Source organism: Protopterus annectens, chromosome 7.part1 (genome assembly GCF_019279795.1).
Source record: "Protopterus annectens isolate FY-2018-M chromosome 7.part1, PAN1.0, whole genome shotgun sequence".
NCBI classification, from domain to species: Eukaryota; Metazoa; Chordata; order Ceratodontiformes; family Protopteridae; genus Protopterus; species Protopterus annectens.
In genome coordinates this window covers 374,268,328-374,290,141 of record NC_056740.1, presented here as the reverse complement: position 1 = coordinate 374,290,141, position 21,814 = coordinate 374,268,328, and the positions used below count along the sequence as shown (strand labels likewise).

The 21,814-nt window shown below is 41.3% G+C and overlaps 1 protein-coding gene across 1 annotated transcript in view; it reads left to right on the top strand.

Moving 5' to 3' along the window:
- The window catches only part of LOC122807585 (mitochondrial inner membrane protease ATP23 homolog), a 174,277-nt gene that overhangs the window by 95,734 nt on the left and 56,729 nt on the right, over positions 1-21,814 (top strand). Inside the window, exon 4 of the mRNA XM_044078499.1 lies at positions 18,113-18,194. Within this exon, the coding sequence (XP_043934434.1) occupies positions 18,113-18,194 (82 nt within the window). The remainder of the gene's footprint in view (positions 1-18,112; positions 18,195-21,814) is intronic.

Below are 21,814 nucleotides of genomic sequence, written 5' to 3'. Positions count from 1 at the left end.
CTATCCTTTGCAGCTGCAAAACAATGCATTTACAGTTAAGCATACATGCACAACACAGTGTATACTACAAGTACATCCCTGGCTCACTGGAAACACCGCTGCCTCCTGTTTTCAGAGCAGGGCAGAGTAACATTGCCTTGAGTTATCTTAACAATGATATCACTACTCCCTGTAGCAGTGGTATGATTCGACACTTTGCCCAGTTCATATCAAGCATACATCATCTTAAAAAGACTGTTTTTTAGTCCATATGCAGAAAGAACTGGAAAATCATGATTTCTCAGTCACGTCATGAAGGAGGCTTGCTATTATCACTTGCTGAGGCAGCCGTGACACTGTAGGTCTACTCAAGGAGCAATATGGTAGAGCCACGTGTGCATACACACATTTGTGAATCATCTGTCACAGTGGTGTGATACACTCTGGTACTCTGAGCATACATGTAGTAGTAGTTTATTGGTCGTTTATTGGTCGTTTTGGGCCAGTTTCTAGCTTTTTCCAGCCCCCTGGTATAAATTTTTCAGCTTGTACCTACTCAGCACAGACTCCACGTGGGCCAGCAGAGTAATCCAGGCTGCAGAGAGCTGAACAAGCGACTTTTCTTGATACTAAGTATATTTTTTGTTGCTTTCCACATCTGAATACCTAGCGACTGTATTTCGCCTGCCTTTCTGTTACATTGAAGCTGTTTTTACTGCATTTAACTTAATATTGCACTTGGAATCCTTGTTTGTTACTATTTGACTGTATTTGTAGCAAATTCTTCTGTGTAAGCTGTAGTAGCTGATTCATAGCATTTATAAGTGTTTGCTGTACCTGTTTCTGCCTGAAAGAAAAAAAAAAAAAAAAGAAAAAAAAAGAAAAAAATATCTCTTGTTTTTCCTGCTTTACTAGTTTAGTCCAGTTTCAGAGTTGCTGATTCCTGGGCTTTGGTCGTAGTTCCTGTGTACTGTTTCCTTGCCTTATTTGGGGGAGAGGAAGTTACCTTGCTTACCAGTGGGAGTGGGAAGCATTGAGCTGCCTTTTGTCCAGTTTTGTGAGGTTTCAGCCAGTAATTAGTAGTTTATTGGTCGTTTTGGGCCAGTTTCTAGCTTTTTCCAGCCCCCTGGTATAAAACGCGGTAGCTGAGCTGTCACTGTTGCACACTAGGGCAGCACCGGTTAGGCAGGTTTAAACTATTCGGGCTACCTAAAGTCCACTCTTCAAATTTTCCCTTAAAACTACCTTCCTCGAACTATACTACTGATCTAATCAGCGTATCCTATAACTAAAAAGATCATCTCCACTTGACTCCAAGTAGACTATTCTCTATCTGTTAAACCTAGCACTTGCTCCTACAGTACTTATTACCTTGATACGGCACTCTTGTCATAGATAGTACCCCAAAAAGGTAACCCCCCATTTCTCGGTCACCCACGTCCCCCTGAATCTTTTTTAAAGTTTTTGTCTATCCTTCTAGCATGTCGAGGGATCAGTTGCTAGTGTCCTCTCCTGCTCAGCTGGTGAACCTGGGAATACTGAGGCAATGTTACAATTGCCTCATGTACACAGACAACCCTCTCCTCCTCCCACAAAACACAAATACATGCGAGAGATGTAACTATACGGCCAAACTGGAGGCTGAGCTCTCTCAACACAGGACTGGCAAGACCAGTCAGGAGGAGAAGGTTACCACACACACTATAGACCCAGTCTCACATAGCACCATTGCAACCTCAAATCATACACATAAACACACAAAGACATACTCGGAGGCTCTGATCAAAAATCTACCAAAACAGCAGAGGCCACCAAAGCAGACACCCAAACAACCACCACCTCAGAACACAACACCTGCAACACATAGACCTCACAGTCAGAGTGTCAAACAGTCACAGCCCTTAAGGCCAAACACAATGCCAGACACACTAGTCATTGGTGACTCCATAGTCAGACACACTGACGTCCCCCTCACCAGACTGAGTAAGGAGAAGGTCACAGTAAGCTGCCTGTCGGGCGCTAGAATCCACCACATAACACAAGCACTCAGGTCTCTCAACAGCAAGTACAAATATGACTCGGTCATTGTCCACGCTGGTGTAAACGACCTGAGACGTACCTCCTTGGACTACATGAAAAGAGACATTGAGGAGCTCTCTGATTATGTAGCCCAGGCAGGTATGACCCTGACCTTGAGCAGTATCCTACCTTCACCAAGAGTGATGCCACAATACAGAGATAAGATGATCAGCTTTAACAATTGGCTTAAACACTGGTGTCATTCAAAGGGGATCCAGTATCTGTCTGCCTGGGATGACATGCTGGACAAGCCACGCTGAAGGGACGGCTTGCACCTGTCACCCCTGATTCCGGATATTGGCAAAGGCTCTTGCCACCCCATAGTGCCTTTTTAGGCAAGGCTCAAATTCTAAACCTACCACCCTAGAACACAAAAAGGAAAAACTAAGGGTAATGCTGCTCAATGCCAGAAGTCTAAATCTCAAAATGCACGCACTCGAGGCCCTTCTCAGTATGGAGAACATCGATGTCTGTGCTGTGACAGAAACCTGGTTCAAGGCTCCTGAGAGCACCCCAGCTATCAGGTTTTACCTCATATCATGCCCGACCCAAAATCCGGACAATACCAAGAAAGGAGGGGGGGGTATCCATATTCATCAAGGACACCCACACCTCAAGACTGGTGGCAACGCACGATGCATCGGAGACCATCCAGGTGCAATTAACCATAGGCAAGACTGCTCTGCAAATTGTAGCATGTTACAGGCCACCCTCACAAACTCGGGAACCTCACATGGCCTTCCTGAAAACACTAGAGGGGATAAATGTATCACCAAACACCATCATACTAGGTGACTTCAATTACCCTAATATAGACTGGGAACACTACTCAAGCCCAAACACCCTAGCCCAAAAGTTCCTGGAATTCATAAACTCAAATGCCATGGAACAACTAGTCACCATCCCCACAAGAGGAGATAACATACTTGATCTCATCATCACGAACATGGGAGCACAATGTTCAACACCAGAAGTATACCCCTCACTGGTGAGATCAGATCACAAACTAATCTCGCTGGAGGTCCTCATCCCACCCCCACCTGAAATAAAAAAGACCACAGTAAAGAACTTCTCAAAAGCCGACTTCACATTTCTAAAGACTAGTGTGGTCTCCTTTAAGGCCCCCGAGCCGGCGGAAAACAGTACTCAAGCCGCTGAATCATTTACACACACCTTCTACCAGCACCTGCAGGACTGCATGGATAAGGCAATCCCAAACAAAACAAAGACTCTTAGTACCAAAGGCAAGCATCCAGCCATAAACAAACTCTACAATAAAAGGAGGAAGCTACTACAAGATAGAGCAAAATCCTTAAAAGGTAAGACACCCTTGATCACTATAAGTAAAAAACTAAGAGCTCTCATAAAATCATCCAAAGCAAATTTCGAGAGAAAAATAGCTAAAGACTCAAAAGACAATCATAAGGCCTTCTTTAGCTATGTTAGAAACCTAGGAGGAAACTCCCAGATATGCTCAGAACTAGTTCAAAATGATGTGAAGATTACTGATCCTACAGACATTGCCAACATACTGGCTGACCGGTTCAGTGCAAACTTCTCCCCCCAAAAGGAGAGATATCTATACCAAACGATTGCAGCCCCCAAACATTTCCAGCGCCCAAGTGAGAACTGCTCTCTCCAAAGCAAACAACACAGCATCCATGGGACCTGATGGTGTCCCCGGCTGTGTGCTCCACGAACTCAATGAGGAATTAAACCCACAGCTAGGACAGCTGTTTAATCAAAGTCTTACCTCTGGATACGCACTCCAGGAGTGGCGACTCCAACTGTGGTCCCACTTCACAAAGGCGGTGCCTCCCACGACCCTGGAAATTAGCTGCTCATTAGCTTGACAAGCCTTATCTGCAAAGCCATGGAGAGGATCATAATGGACCTCATAAATAAAGACATAGGGAATTTGCAGACTTTGGATCCAACCCAGTTTGGCTTTGTCAAAGGCAGATCATGCCTTTTAAACTTGGTTGACTTCTTCAAACAGTCACCAAAGCCATTGACGAGGGAAAGGCAGTCCATACAGCCTACCTCGATCTGGCTAAGGCCTTCGATACAATACCCCACTCGGGTATCATTGAAAAACTCATCAGCTTAAATGTTAACCCATACATCACAAGATGGGTTGCAAACTGGCTGAGTGACAGAACCCACAGGGTCAGAGTTGCTGGCGCCATGTCAGACTCAAAGCCTGTCACAAGTGGTGTCCCACAGGGCTCAGTCCTGGGCCCACTCTTGTTTGGCATCTACTTTTCCAAGTACAAGCAAACACAGGAGGGTTATGGCTGACAAAGTTTGCAGATGACTGCAAACTGGGCCATAGTAGAAAACACATCTGACACAGATATCCTTCAGAAGGGTCTCACAGAAACGGATAACTGGTGCCAGAGCCACAGCCTGAAGTTAAATGCCAAAAATGCATAGTCATACCCTTTGGGAAAAACAAGGTTACCCCTAGCTACCAAATAGGTGGCAATCCACTGAGCACAGAAGAAGTTATCAGGGACCTGGGGACCCAGGTTGATAGTAGTCTGTCATTCTACACCCATGTAGCTAAAGTAGTTAGGAAGACCTTCTACATTGCCCACCTTATCATGAAGGGATTCTCATCTAGATCAAGGGAGGTCATAGTCTCCTTTACTCATCACTCATCAGACCAATGATTGAGTACAATGCCCCATTCGGGATGTATCTGACCCGACACTTGCAGCAGCTGGAGAGGCCACAAAAGTTCCTCACCAAAAGGATAAAGGGTCTCAAAATCTGTCCTATGCTGCCCGACTGAAAGAACTCCAGCTCTATTCAGTCGCCACCGCTTGCTCAGAGGTGACCTTTGCCTAACATACAAGGCCATGTCAAACCCAGATTTGATGAATATGCTTCACCTCAAAAAATCTAGATCCATCAGAGCCACAAGGGCGGGAGACTTAAACCTCGACATGGCTATTAATAGGACGTGCTGGAGGGATAGATTCATCACCCAAAGACTCCCTATGCTGTGGAACAAAATCCCGGTACATGTGAGGCAGAGCACCTCGCTGGCCTTGTTCAAGAGAAATCTTGACCAATGGATGGGAGATCGCAGATATACCCCAGGGATTACCTCAGTGTCACTGCTCGACAGAGGCACAGCAAAATAATGGGTATAGTTCCCCATACTAAAGGGGTGGCGTAAGCCACAAAACGATGGGCTAGGCTTGTAAATGCCCTCGAGCAGATAGCCTAGTATGAACCTATGAACCTATGTGTTGTATATATCAGCATACAGGTCACAAGCTTCATGCTAAATTATGTGCATGCCTTGTAGCAACATATATGGCTAGCTTATTGCACATCGGCAGGTGATCATAGATTGTGGTGCTCTCTGACTTCATTAAAACAACTGCCACTCTGACTGCTGTCAGCATGGCGTACAGTGCTGCTGCTACCTTGTACAATCCCACTTAAAACTGTACAACTGAGATATAGTGGAATTTTAGTAAATCACTATACACTTGAGCATTATAGAGTTAAAGGAAGAGTCCTGCCTGCTAAAGTATCTTGTCCACAACTACAAACCCCGTGACAGCTGTAAGAAAGAGTGCAACACATGTCCTGTTATGTGTAAGTGAGACCCCAGCACACAGGCATGGCACAGTACTGTCTCAGTGTGTGTGTGTGTGTGTGTGTGTGTGTGTGTGTGTGTGTGTGTGTGTGTGTGTGTGTGTGTGTGGAGCTGAAGCTATGAATATAATGCACTGTGAGGATTACATGCCATAAGGAGTGTGGTGTTCCAGAGTAGTATGTAGAAACATGAATACACTACCAAATGGTGGGTGTATGATGGTGTGCATTTCTGGAACTGTAGTTATTAACCAGACACACAAGGGGGTGGGAGCACAATCATACTCGGGTGTTTCACAAAGTAACATAAACAGCCACAAACTGACATGTTTTGCTTTCAGGTGTACGGGAAATGACATGGCCACCTGTGGGAGGCAATGCCTGGAAATGTTTACTAGCCAGGGGAATGAATTGCATGTGCCTTCTGAAGGCACTGCAGATGAGCATGACTGCAATCAGATTTGGCAGGGACTGCTGCAGGATGTGAGTGCTGTGGGTGACCAGAATTATTCCCTACAACAGGTGCTGCAGAAGGTTGTCAATACAGTACTCCATGCAGAGGAAAAAATATAGAAAATTGTGACAGACAGATCCATAATAGGGGTGGACCACCAACTTAGAAGTGATTGACAGAAGTTGAAGAGTTTTGGTGTCACTTGCAAGCCATGGGTATCTGTCATTCATACTTGGGATGAAGTGGAAATGGGAGCAAGCTTGGCAGAAACCAACTGTGTGCCCATTGGAGATTCACAAAGTTAGTACTGTCCATTGTAGTACACTGTAGCACACACCACTGCATTACCACTGAGAGTGATTGACCAAGATCCACCTACATGTCTGTCCTTCAGGGCAGCTCTGGTCTGCAAATGCAACATGTTATGCAAACTGGTACATCTTCCATTGAGTTGTATAACCATGGTTCAATGTGTATGAGTATGCATGCTACAAGGGGCATATAGAGGAGCTTGTGTGGAATAACAATAGTGTTGTGTGTGTTTGTACTTTCATATATTCCATTAGTTTGAGTACCCAGCACAACAGGATAACATAAGGTTGATACCAGCATGATATATGTGCCTGATGATGATGGCAGCATGCAAGTGATATGGTCTTATGACCATGTGGCATTATCTGCATTAATACAGGGAGAAGTTACCCACATCCACCATTACCAAGGTCCCTATAGATAAGAATTTGTTGTGAAATGTTGAACTTAAAACAATGTGGCAACATTGGCAACATTGCCCTCTGCTGTAAAGAAAACAAAGTCAAGCATTTCTTGATGGTCCTTTGAAATTAAAATTACTTTATGCCTGTTCCTTTGAAGTTAGAATTTGGAATTGATGAGTCTGGAGTAAGCATCTTGCCTATCCTTTTAACTTAAGGAATAATTATTAGGATTTACATGTGGAATGTCCTTTATTGCGCTGTGTAAAAATGTAAATGCAGTTTCTGTCAACCTTGGGAATACCAGGAAAGTGTAAAATGATGTAATGTTTTATCAGAACTGCAGTTTCAATTTAGAGAGAGAACCAGAGATTAAGCATTTTTGTCTTGAACATCCAACTTAGCACTGCTCTATGTAAGTTATTTTAGAAGTGTGTTTTCTTTTAGCAGTAGCTAGAAAATTAGAAATATTAGACTGTGTTTTTCTGTCAGAACTGTACTACTGATTTATTTTAAGTATTTCTGTGTGATCTCTGAACTCTTGACTAGCACTGACTATGTAGTAGAAAGTATTGTCTTGTGGTTTTAATTATTTATTATTAAATATTTTAAAACCTTTTAACTGTGGCTGGTTTGTATAGAGATAAGTTAAGCTCTAGACTACACTGCCTATTTATAGAGTTTACTGTACAAAGCCACTCTAATAAGCTTTGACTGTTTAGTCACATTTAACAACTGGATAATAATATTGCACAGTAATAATTGGTCACCCTTTTAAAGGCCTTTGAGAAGCTGATAATTATTAGCTGGGTGGTGGCAGGGTACTACCGTATAGTCTGGGTAAAAGGGGCACAGCTGGAGAACCTGTGCCAGCCTTCCCCAGAAGTGTCTGTGTGGTTGTATAAACTCTTACCTCAGTGTGTGTGTGTGTGTGTCAGCTACTTGGGCAGGGACATGAAGCACTGGTTGGACAGAGAGGGTGCTAGAGATTTTAGCTTGCCCAGCTAGGCTGATATCTGAACCCTATAGCTGTGCCAGTGGGGAGTCTTATTGGGGACCTGGGGAGAAAGGGAGCGACCAGCCCCGGACTGACTGTGATCTCTTTGTGCTCTTAAGGGAAATTGCACTTTACTATGTATATTTGTTATCCTTACCTCATATATGAGACGCCCTCTCTGGTGTAGTGGTGAGGATTGAGGATCCTTGATTGCTAGGCTAGGGAACGGGCGTGTCATATTAATTGGGAGCAGTGGTTGGGATATCCTCACATTAATTGTTTGGCAGTGGTGGGATATCCACATCACATATTAATTAGTTGGCAGATACTAATTGGCTTGTAGGGGGGCCTCATCAGGGTCCATACAAACAGTCCCATAGTTCCACCCTATTCCTGCTGTGGACCAGATCCATCCCAGCACTGCAAGCCAGCACAATGGACACAGGCTGAGATCATTTCATTGCAACCCAGCTTCACCTCTGGGGGACTATGATCCCCAACTCCACACAACCTCACATAACAAGTGCCTACCATGTTCACTTCCCATGACCCCGCCCCCACATTATAGTGATGCTGTAACCTGTCACTGTGCCCCCAACCTGTGTAAGTAATGATAAGTGTGCCCCTTTCTGTGCTGCAGTCGTCTGATGCATCGCTCTGCATATTTTGGGTGTGATATAGCATGCCTCACATGCAAGCTATGCAGGGATGTGATGCATGTCACATTGTACCCAGGCAGTGCAGGGGTGTGTAATGGCTTGTATCAATTTATGGTGTGTTGGCCATGTCACTGCCCATAACTGAATCGGATACCACTTTTTTGCTAGTGCTGTAATGTATTGCACCCACCTGTGCCTTAGCTATGGGTGTGCTACTGCATGTACTTCCCCTAAGTCACCTCCTTGCCCTACTGTTAATTCAACTTGTGTGACAGGTCCTGTCATGATGCTCCTCTACTGCTTGACTTGTTTTGCACAATACTATGTTGTGTAGCTTGACGCACACAGCCTTAATGTTGCTGCATATGTCTGGACTGTATTGCAGTACCCCTTTTAAAGTGTCTAAACTTCAAAAACATTCCTTCAGTCCAAATACCCACTCTGCTATATTTTGGGTGTCTGCATGAGCAGTATTATCATTGTCTGAGTGTTACATATCGGGTCATCAACCAGGGCTCTAAGGCCTATTTAGCATCACCTTCAACTTACAGCAAGCATCTTATTTTAAGTGGCCTTCTCCCAGCATGCACACTACCTGTGTTCATAGACCTGTCTATGTGGCAAATGTATACACCTACTAACCACGTGACCATATGGGAAGTCCTCTCACAGCAACTGTTGGCATAGGTCATGTATATGCTAAATATTTAGATCATGTGAGCTGTTCAGTTGGCACACAGACATATTATAATTAATGTACTGGGTATTGCAGACCCCTTGGCACTTCAGGGAGTAGAATCAGATGTTCTTCGTGTTTCACTGTTGCAGTCATTACATTTGGGTAATCTGCTGGCAGGTTGCCCTCAGTCGGCCTGATTAACAAAGTCTTGGGTCCTGCGTCGGTTGCTGTCCCTTCTTCCATGACGTCAGGTCGTCAGGGGTATAAAACATGCAGCCGACACCATTACATCAGTCTTTCTTGCCGTTCGGTGCCCGAAGCAGAAGCAGTTTGTAAGTGCCGGTTGGCCAACTCCTGAAATTTTAATTTTCGAGTTTCAGAACCGAAGTCTTCAACTAAAAGCTAAGTACCCCGTTGGGGAAACTTTTTTTCTTGCTCCTTACCGATGTCAGTAAAAGTTAATTGCATTACTTGTGGGAAGCAAATACCTCATAAGGATTTTCATTTGTACTGTATTCCTTGCCTAGGCCCTGACCACAACGTACCTTGCTGCCAATTTTGTGCTAAATTTAATCAACGCACTATTAAACGTCAGTATATTTTTGCTTCTAAATATTTTGGCTCATGATTTAATTATCCAGAAATGACGTCAGTTAGCAATCCGACTACTGGAATACCTAAAAAAAAAATGCAAAGAAAAAGACAGAGACAGACCGTCGAGGTCCAAAACTGACGATGACGCTTCTTCTAAGCTAGTCGCCAGTTCGCCGGTGCTCAGTGAGGTGCTTTCGCAGTCCCTGATGCCCACTACTTCTGATTCGCAGACCTCTACTGAGACCCATTCTGAGTCCGGTATGCCGCAAGATACTTCAATTATGGAACCCGCAAATGTCTCTACCTTAGATGGGTCCAGAGCTGCTGTGCAGGCACCGGCTTCTGAGGGTGTTTTCAGGCCTACAGATTTGTTTATTAAACCAACGCCATCTTCAAAACTAAGTCCAAAATCTAAATCTATGTCTAAAAACGATGCCTGGGCCACATGTGCAGGCCCCTATGCCTGAAAAACAAATGCTCAAGATGGCTGAAGATTTAATTACTCTGATCAGGGGTAGCCAACCCCCTCCTTCTAAAATGCCTAGATAAGACATTGGTTATGAATCTTCTGAACAGGATTCTATTTCTTCTGACTCTTCTAATGAACAGGATTTGTCTATACCTACATATGAGGACTCTGATGCAGAGTATTTTCTCTCCCCCTGAGTATTTTTCTTTTGGGGAAACTTTACATACCTTAAGGGAACATTTCCACTGGGAAAGTCAGGTTTTCTCTGAATCTAAAAAGAGACTTTGGGATTTCCTCCTTCTTCCTCAGCATAGGCCTTTGGCTATACCTCCTGTTCTAGACATTGTTGATGATGCTTTTTCAAAATCTAGTATGGCTCCTGATTCTCTGCCTCTGGCTCCTTGTAAGCCAGACAGATACTACAGGGTTCCTGACTCTCACAAATTCCTTTTCAAAAATCCTATTGCTGATCCTGAAACCATTATCAGGGTCCCAAGGGCATTAGGGCCTCTACTGCTAAAAAGTTACACATTCTGTACTGCTAAAAACCCTATCCCTTCTGATAGAGATTCCAGGGCACTGGATAGATGGGGTAAGAAGGTTTACACTTCTGCAACCTTGGCAATCAGAGCTTTAAACTGTCACTTTCGTAATATCAACAGCATATCATGGGACTGCTTAAACAAAAAATGATGTTAGATTGTGTGGAAAATAAAGATTTACAGGATTTATTGCATTCAGCTGAACAAGTTGGAAAACATACTTTGCAATGTGGTTTTGATTCTTTGGAGGCCTCTTGCAGGGCTGCTGTAACTGGGACTGTGCTAAGAAAGCATGCTTGGCTCGGAGCAAACTCTGCCTGATCATGTTAAAGCAAAATTGTTGGATGCTCCTTTACAAGAGAACCATCTCTTTGGTAATAAGGCTGAAGAAGCTTTAAAAAAGATGGAAGACGAAGCTAAATCTATGCAAACTGTGAATGATTTCTTACAAGTGCAACCTCCAAGATTTAGTAGGCAGTGGCCTACTAAAAACTGGTCCTTTCCAATTCCTTCGAGAGCCACTCAAGTCAAATCCAGACATTCCAAAGGCTCCAGGTTTCAGTCACAAGGGACTTTTAGAACAAAACAATGGGGTGCCTCCACCTCCAAATCTGGAAACAACAAGGCAACTCCCTGTGATAAACAGTCTCAATGACTTCCCTTTGCACTCACCAAGCACTTACCTTTTAGCGGTCCCTTTGGGGGGAAAACTGGCACTTCATGCATGGAACTGGCAACTTATAACCAAGGACAAATAGGTTTTAAATATAGTATCCCAGGGATACAGATTTCATTTCCACACGTTGCCAATCCCAAACGGATGGCCAGACCTACCCCGAAATCAGTGGGCAGAGGCCCAGAAACAAGTTCTGTCCCTCATGAACATGGGGGCTATTCAACCAGTACCAGAAGAGGAAAAGGGACAAGGTTTCTATTCAAGACTTTTCCTGGTACCCAGAAAAGACAAATCATGGCGTCCAATTCTGGACTTATCTACTCTAAACACATTTCTGGACATTCCAAAATTCAAGATGCTGACTCTTCAACAGTTACTTCCTATGCTAGGCAAAGATGCCTGGTTGGTAACTCTAGACTTAAAAGAGGCTTACCTGCATATCCCAATCAGGGAATCTTGCAGAAGATACCTCCACTTCAAAGCAGGCTACTTGCATTACCAGTTCTCTGCACTGCCTTTGGCTTATCTACTGCACCCAGGGTCTTCACAAAGTGCCTGGCTCCAGTAATTGCATTTTGCAGGCAAAGAAATATTCAGATATATCCATACCTGGACTGTTGTCTCAGGCAGAAAACAAGGACATTCTTCTAAAGCGTCTGGCATTTGTAAAAAGGGTTCTAACTTGTCTAGGGTACACCATAAACGAAAAGAAATCACAACTGGTACCCTCTCAAAAAAACTGCATTCCTGGGTGCAAGCTTGAATACAACTGCCCAGATGGCTTACCTTAAGCCCGAAAAGCAAATTCAATTGGTGACTTACTTCAAACAGGTGGCCACAAAAACCCTGCTATCTGCAAGACAAATTCTGCAAACCTTGGGGTTCATGGCCTCCTGCCTTCTTCTAATTCCATATGCAAGACTGCATACGAGTAAACTTCAGTGGTACTTAAAAAGTTTATGGAGTCAACATTGTCACAGCCAGGAAACAATGATTCACATCATACCTTGCCTGCAACTAGAGTTCCTATGGTGGGTGGAGGCCTGCTACCAAAACAAGGGACTGCCATTCACTTCACCCCATGCCACCCAAACCCTAACTACAGACACATCAGACTATGCTTGGGGGGCACATCTGGCAGGGAAGTGCATTCAGGGCAAATGGAGCCCAAATCAAATGCACCTTCATATCAATCAGAAAGAGATGCTAGCTTTACAGAATGCACTGACAGCCTTCAAGGACTACCTTCATCCAGGACAATTAATGATAAAGACAGACAACACCACAGTTATGTGGTACATAAACAAGCAGGGGGGTACACATTCCTGCCCCCTTTGCAGACTAGCCATGGCATTGTGGAACACGGGCTTGACCTACCAAATACAACTACAAACTCAATTCCTGCCAGGAAAGCTGAATACTCTGGCAGACGAACTAAGCAGAAATCTCATGGGCCCACACAAATGGATACTGGAACCATGGATTTTCAACATGTTGACATGCAAATGCGGAAGTCCAGACATAGTTCTGGTGTGAGGCAAAAATATCTATCAGTTGGACAAATTATGCACAAGAACTCATTACGAAAAAGCTTGGAAAGTGGATGCTCTATCAGTCTATGCTTTTCCCCCTCTGCCTCTGCTCTCCAAAGTTCTACTAAAAGTCAAACGGGATAAAATTATTCTGATTGCTCCAGACTGGCCTCGCCAACACTGGTACCCACTCCTGCGCAATGTGTCACACTTTCCACCATGGCACCAGCCTCAGACACCTTACTTACTGTCTCAGCAGAACAACCAAATTCTGCACACTCAGATCCAAACTTTGAGTCTTGCAGCGTGGCTAATCACCTAAATTCATCCTTAGCATCCCTTAGCAAACTTGTGATGGATGTCATTTTGGAGGCGAGAAGGCCTAGTACTAGAAAATCTTATACTGACAAATGGAAAAGATTCTGTGCTTGGAACCAATCACAAGGGATAAGCACAGCAGTGCCCAATATTCCTCAGATTTTACAGTACTTAACTGAGATGCTTCACAAGGGCCTGTACTTTTCTTACATAAAAATCCATGCCTCTACCATTTCAGCTCATTACAACACATAACCTCCCATCTTCTTTCATCCTCTGCTAAAGCAGTATCTCAGAGGGGCCAAAAACTTAAAACCTGCCAGGAGAGCTCCAGTCCCTGCCTGGGACCTCAATTTTGTATTGGAAAAACTCCTCCATCCTTTTGAGCCAGCTGCTACTGCAGACCTAAATTTTCTCTCCTGGAAAACAGCTTTCCTTTTAGCAGTCACTTCAGCTAGAAGGATTTCTGAATTACAGGCTCTTATGGCAGTGGAGCCTTTTATTATTTTTCATGCAGACAGGGTGTCTCTCAGGACCAATCCATCCTTCATGCCTAAGGTGGTATCCAGTGTGGCTCTTAATCAGACCATTCATTTGCCAACTTTCTTTCCCAATCCACAGAACAAGGGGGAGCGGATTCTGCATTCATTGGATGTACACAGACAACTTAGATTTTACTTAAACAGAACAAAATCTCTAAGAAAATCTGAACAACTACTGGTGGCAATTTGCTGCAGGGGCAGAGGGAATGGCTATTTCAAAGCAGACTATTTCCAAATGGATAAGCCATTGTATTTGTTTCTGCTATATGCACCATGGTAAACCCTATCCCCCAGGGGATCAGATCTCATTCCACCAGGGCTGCATCTACTTCTACAGCCTTTCTCAGAGGTGTTCCTACCAGAGACATTCTAGAAGCTGCTACCTGGAGCTTAGTTCATACGTTCACCAAACATTACCATTTACCTTTCTTCTCTAAGTCCAGAGCTGGATTTGCCACTGCTGTCTTGCAGGGCATTCTAGCTGGTCCTAATGCTGTATAAATTCATCCTCCCAACCATAGCTTTGGGAATCTACCCAAATGTAATGACTGCAACAGCGAAACACTAAGAACATAGTACAGTTGTGTACACTTACCATAAATGTAGATGTTAGAGTGTATTCGCTGTTGCAGTCCTGGTTACCCACCCTCCAGCCCCCTGTCTTTCTCTTACTATACCTCTGCTTTCTTTTACTATGCTTAAAGCCTTTTTTTGTGTATTTGCTTTTGTTTGGAGGTGTATTTTTTGTGTTTTAAATTATATATCTATATCTATATCTATATATATATATATATATATATTGCTCCCCATTTGGGGGGTGGGGCACCTGACATCTGAGGCAAGAAAAACTGATGTAATGGCATTGGCGGCATGTTTTATACCCCTAACGTCATGGAAGAAGGGACAGCAACCGACAGGACCCAAAAACTGTGTTAATCAGGCCAACTGAGGGCAACCTGCCAGCAGATTACCCAAATGTAATGACTGCAACAGTAAATACACTCTAACATCTACATTTATGGTAAGTGTACACAACTGTATTTTCCTGCTTATATATCACAGGCCCCCTGTGGGGTCGATGGAGCCTTGATAGCATCATGTGTTTAATCTGTGGCTCCCAGGGCCGCAGATAACTGAGATGTATCATATAAGACTTCCTCTGCTGTGTGGTCGAACTAGATATGCTCCTGCCCATGTTGTAGAATAATGTCAAGAAACCGGTTTAGGATTTGTGCGGCTGACACCCATTGTTTCCGTAACATGTCTTCTGGCTCCTGTAAATCAGTAGAGCATGTGTTGACCATCCATACCGTGTGGAAATATGATTTATGCAGATGGGAGCTAATAAACATGATATTTGACTATTACATTGTGCAGTATATGACTCTGCAGACTGTTCTTATTGGGACAGTAAGGCTGGTAATAAGCAGATGCAAAGTTTGTAGATTTTTGTGTCTAGTGAACTGATTAAAGCTAGATTTCACAAACCTAGACAAGGTTTTGTAATTAATTTGATATTGTTTGAGAGTGCGTAAATGGCTAAGACAATGAGCTTTACTTCAGATCTTCCACTGTGGGTAAGGTGAGTATCATGCCCAGCCCCTTTTGATGAAGATAATTCCTTTGGTAAGTGAATGAGTATCATGCCTGGTCCCTGTTGCTGGCAGCCATTTACATGCTGAATATTAATGTAACATGGTTCCCTCAGAAGAAATGAGTATGTTAATTTGTACTCAAAGTAATGGTGTCATAAGTAGCTGTTCCTTAAAGAACAACTTAGTTTTCACAGTAAATCATGTGAATGAAGTCAGACATGTAGCTGCCCATCCAGCCATTACAGCTAATATCACTAAATAAGATATATGGTCACACACCATGCATGTCACAGCTAGCATACTGTGAACATGTCAAAACTATCATGTGAAAGATAGTATGGTAGATGGCTGCTGTGCAATTTGTACTGAAGCACCTTCATAGTCTGCAAAAATGGCAAATGTCACCATGTTGCCATTCCCTGAGCAACAGTTTTGTCTCGTTTACAATGTACTGCCAGTTTTTTGGTGTGCAACTGCATATTACATTTAGTGAGTTGAGTTTGACTACATTGGCTGCATTGTTTGAATGCATAGCCTCATGTCAGACTTCCTTTTGAAATTTTTTGAGGTATGGTAATTTTATTTTGTATCTTCACTGTTTCTGGAATCCTAATTTTATAGGGTACCTGCTAAACATTTGGCTTCAGGCCATCAAGTAATGTAAACAAGGTTTACGTTTCTGTAGCCGAGGCTTCTTTTACTGGGGAGCAAGTATGTGTCTCCTTGATTGTATCTTATACTATTATCTAAAATGCTGTTGTTGAAGTTACTGCTGATGCTATAATTTTTTCTGCTGTTCATATGCTTTTATTCTCCGGGTCTAATATTTGCTGTGCATTTTATTTATTGGACTCTGGCTGTGTATATTTGCTTTTAAGCTAGAATATTTGCCTCTACTAATGTATTTACTTTTGTTTTACTTTGACTAAACCCTCATCTTGAAGTTACTCCCTTTGTCATAAGTTTACCTGCTGCTGATGTTACATTGCCACTTTATAGGTTTGTTTGACTGTGGTCTGTGTTATGGCCAAAAAGGGCCCTCTGTCCAGTTCATTTGTCTGGCAAACAAGTAAAACTAAGTAAACAAATGAAGTGCGCAATGTTTGTACTTCAGGTATTATGGACATAAAATAAGTGCTTTCAGCATATATGCTTGAAAGAACATTTTTATATGTTCCTGTTAAATTAAAGCAACATGAAACTAACTTTTGACTTGTTTCAGTGCATTGTATCAAACATCAGTGTCACTTATACTTCATTTTGCTGCCCTATGAAGAGTATAAAAAATAAGTGACAAAAATGAGAGAACTGAGTTTACATTCAGAAGTGTTTTGATTCATAGACTTGTAGGTTGGCTATTCTTCGTTGTCATCAACGCCATTTCTTTCATGTTATTATTATCATGGGATCAGGGAGGAGACATTAACACTTTTACTGATTTGTTAGAGGAATGCAGTCAAGCTTACAAGTGACAAGGAGGGTCCAGGGTAAAATGGAATATAGCTTTTATTTTTAAGGGAAGAATATCCAGAGATGCAGTATGTGATGCACAGGAAGTTCTAACAGTCACAAAACAGAAATGTGACATGGTGCATGTTGTACCCAACTACTGAAAAGTAGTTAAGCTGTGCTGCATGATGCAGTGAAGAGAGACATTGACTCTGGAGTACATGGGAATGGAGCATTGCAACAGAATAGGAGGCGATAGCACTATATGTGGCTTACGTAAAACCACACCTTCAGCATAAAGTACTGTTCTGAAGACATTGTCTCCCGGAAGATATAAACTATGCCTTGTAATATACAGAGACAACAGTATAATGGGGGCTTGGCAGCAAGAGCTCTATATAGAGTGAAAGGGATCAGTGAGGACCCCAGTTTGTAGGCGTGTTTGTATATTGAATAAGAATGGAAAATGTGACCAGGATTTTAAGATTCCTTAAAATTATCTATAGTACAGAAGAAAGAGAGGTGTTTTTTTTTAATCTGCATAAGAACAAGGGTCTTGAAGAACTATACTGGTATAAGTGTGTACTTTTTCACAAAAAAGGCTGTTGATGTCTAGGTAATTTACATCAGAAGAGTAATGAGAGCAAAACCAGTATATGGATGTTGTGTTTGGGACAGTAGTAAAGAGACTTAAAACTGTGACTAAATCTGAAAGTCATGTTAGGATTGTTGTGTTACACTAGGTAAGTAAAACATTGGATTGTCCACTTATTCTTAAAGTGGTGTACTTTTAATTTATCTGCTTTCCTAGACAGACAGCACATCTTAAGTTCATGTTGCACATCACTACAACTATATCTACAAACTGTATTTTCTGTTAATATTGTGATTGTGTATACCCTTTGATCCCCTTTAGTTCTAATTACACGAAGGGCTAAAGGTGGTACATTGTTTGCCTGCAAACAGTATTAATGGAAAATGCAGTTTGCAGATATTGTTAATTGTAGTTATATAGCTCAAGGGATAAGCATATTACTTTAATAGTCATACTCTTGTCATGGCAGTTCTATTCTGAAAGGAATGTATGGATGGTGGAGTACAGACATTGTAAAATTATGCCCTTAAGCCAGTAAGTCTTTATATATTTTCTGTATAATGGTGCTGAGGAGGAAGGGATCAAATGAAAAACAATATTTGTTTACATTTCTCTCTTGTTTTAGCACAGTTTACAAAGATCGTCATTTCTCTTGTGAAGATTGTGACGGAACTGTTAGTGGAGGATTTGATGCTGCAACATCTCAAGTAGGCAATCTGTTTTAATTTTATATTCTCACAATAGGGGTGTAGTCAGAATTTTGTGAACTGGTACTCCAGCTTCCAGACTGTTGACACCCCACCAAGGAAGTAGCCAGAACTTTCTGATTTGTATAGCTAACTCTGGTGATATAAATTACCCCCCCCACACACACACACACACACACACATGCAAACACAAGCATTATATATGATCTTGTTTCCATGTTGTGTATCCTATAAATGCAACTAAATATGCAGTACATATACTAAATTATTACTTGGAAGATTTTTAATTGAGAAGCATGTGATATAAGAAGTATGAGTAACACTGTATGCAGCTATCTTTGCTGGTTCATAAGTGCCCTTTTAATTTACTTTATATTCCCTTATGGGCAGAAATGAATGTGAAAACCATCTTGCATGATGTATTGTTAGCTACACCCATCTACAGTAAGTAACTAAAATGTAAATCTGCATAAGATGTGCATTCCGTTTTCTCAAGAAATAATACACAGTTGCTTTTATTTCTGCTTTATTGGTTCTTTTTAATGTTATAACAGTAAACCAAAAAACACCACACGCCTGTAGGATAGCCCCAATAAGATCCAACACTCTTTAATCCAACGAAACAGCACAATCACATTAACGCTGACAGAATACAGTAAACGTTTTCGTCGTAAACTTCATCAGAAAAGTGCAAGCAAATGTAGTAAAACTCAACGTATTTATACACACACATACCATTTAAAAAATTGTCCAATTAAGACTTAATTAGTTGACATGATTATCCTCATTTTAAACTAAGATATTATGGTAAAATGAAGAAAATAATAAATTCTGGATCAATGTAACAATTAATGTCAAGCTACTATGACCCATATTAAAATCAAGTAGAATATGTGATAATAATGTAATATAAAACTTCTATATAAACTTTACAAATATCTAAAATGTTCAGTATATGTGAAGTTAAAATTCCAGGGTGACTGTTGTGGTGCTGGCACCATCTAGTGGCTACGAGAGTGCAGTAAAAACCAGTGTCATAGCCCTAAGTGAAACTAGGTACAAGACTCTATTCTAACTGATAATTAAAGTTGAATAGTATCACAGTTAAACAAGTGGTATTGTAAACAGGAAGGTAATAACATAAAATCCATAACCATAACCTAATAGGTATAAAACTGTACTTAGAACATCAAAGAATTTTAATATAAATATTTATTTATTTTCTTCATTTTACCATAATATCTTAGTTTAAAATGAGGATAATCATGTCAACTAATTAAGTCTTAATTGGACAATTTTTTAAATGGTATGTGTGTGTATAAATACATTGTGAGTTTTACTACATTTGCTTGCACTTTTCTGATGAAGTTTACGACGAAAACATTTACTGTATTCTGTCAGCGTTAATGTGATTGTGCTGTTTCGTTGGATTAAAGAGTGTTGGATCTTATTGGGGCTATCCTACAGGCGTGTGGTGTTTTTTGGTTTACTGGTTTCTTCTTGCACTGCCACCCCCTTTGTGTTTTAATGTTATAACAGTTTAGAAAGTATTGACTGTGTATTTTGTAATTTGAGTGGTAAACAGAAAAACAATTGTGATAGTGTGTTCACAGTTTGGTGGTACGTTCCTAGCTCATAATTGATTATTAAGTTCTAATACCCAATCTTATGTTAACAAATGCTCTTCTGTTAATTCCCTACTGCTGCATAGAAAGAGATTTTTACTGTTTAGGCAAGTCTGTGCAGCTGACATGTATAGTGTATGTACTAAAGAAGAGCTGACCTTAGATGCAAATCAACAGCTGTAAGATAATGCTACTGTCTGTGCCAATGTGTCAGCAGTCCATTGCTTTCAGCACAGACCATCAAAAGACATTCACATGTTGTGTACAATGTTGAAGTTTGACTATGATGCAGACCTAAAGAAATTATGGTTAACTTGTTATACTTGGATGCAGTGCAGTTCCCTTGCACTCGCATACAAAAGCCATGTCAGTGATAATTTTACAGTGACTTTTTTACCAGAGTATATTGTGTGACATTGCTGCTTATAAGGTAGTACCATAACTCTGTGTATGATAAAATATAATTTGGGTTACATCACTTTTATGCAGAGACTGCCTCTGTAGCAATATGTTGTAGCTACTTTATTGCTTGCTACATGCTTCTCAGATGTCTGATTGTGGCTAAACAATGGTAATGGCAAAACATTCCAACTTGCTTTACACAAAGCCAGATTAATTGCTGTTCAACTTAATATTGACAACAGTGTAATTTATGTGCATAGGCAGCCCCCATGCCCAGCAGTTATAGTTGTGTGTTGATTGTGCACAGCTCAGATATCTGACTGAGAGGAAAATACTAAACACAGGACTGTATTCGTCTTATTTCAAAGAAACATACAGACACACACTAATCCTGAAAATCTGTTGCAGCATTTCTATTAAAATCAGTCATGCAGGGCACAGCACAGACTAATAACCTTGTAACTTGAATAAATTAAAACAGCATGAGTCACTATTCTGGCAGTCTCTGAATCCACCAGTTATATCTGTTTTGTTGAATATGTACATCTTGGATATCTGTGTTAAAAATAGCAACAGTAATGTATTTTAGCTTTGTTTCACACAAATAGTAGTCACAGTAAAAAAAAATCCAGATTGCCTCAGAAAATATAAAACTGTCTTACAAAAGATAGTTTAGTAACTGACTTAAGCAAACAACAGCAAGTCCAGATAATTTAGACCACAGACATCCCTAGTACCCAGCCAGTATCCAGTTTTGTTGATGTGTACACTGCAGATGTCTGATTATAATAAAACATGGCCACAATAATTGTTTAAAACTTTGTTTCACACACAGTCACCCACCACAGCAACATATTTCAGCTTGCTTCTCACAAGTACACATTAGCTATGCAAAGCCTGTCAATCACTTTAATCCACAAAAACTTCTGGTACCCAGCAATTCTAGTTACTTTTGTGTACATTTTAAATGTCTTGATTGTGCTAATAAAATAAATTGAAAAGTAACAGTAGTAATAATAATAGCCACAGGAGTTAGTTAAGATCTGTTTCACACATAAAGTAGACAGCCACCGTATGGAGTATTACAACTTTGTTCATGGAAATTAATCTTGCAAAATACACTGTCTATAATATCTGGATGCCTTTCAAGGTAAAAACAAATTAACCTGTTATAAACTAGCCCTTTCTGCATGAGTTTCAATCTGACCAGAGTTTCTTTTTGCAAAGACTCATACCATCTACAGATTGATACTATATAGTCACCACAGCCATTACCTTTCATTCTTCAAAGTTTCTGGGGTTTGTGCTCTGTTCCACTCATCCCACTCTAGACAGTGAATCACAGAGGCTTTGGGGCTAGTTTTCAGGAGCAGGCAGAAAGGATTGCCTTTGGGATTTCTAAACCAGTGTGTGTCACTGTGTTAATGTATTAGCAGAATGTTATTTTTGGTTCTTGCAAATGGATCCATTCCTCGCCATTGATAATTTTAAGTGCCTGATACAGTTTTTCACTGCTTTAGTTTTATTTTATTTTATTCCAGTATGAACTAGCATGTTGTGCAGTTCTTCATTTCTTGTAGCTGAGTATCTCTC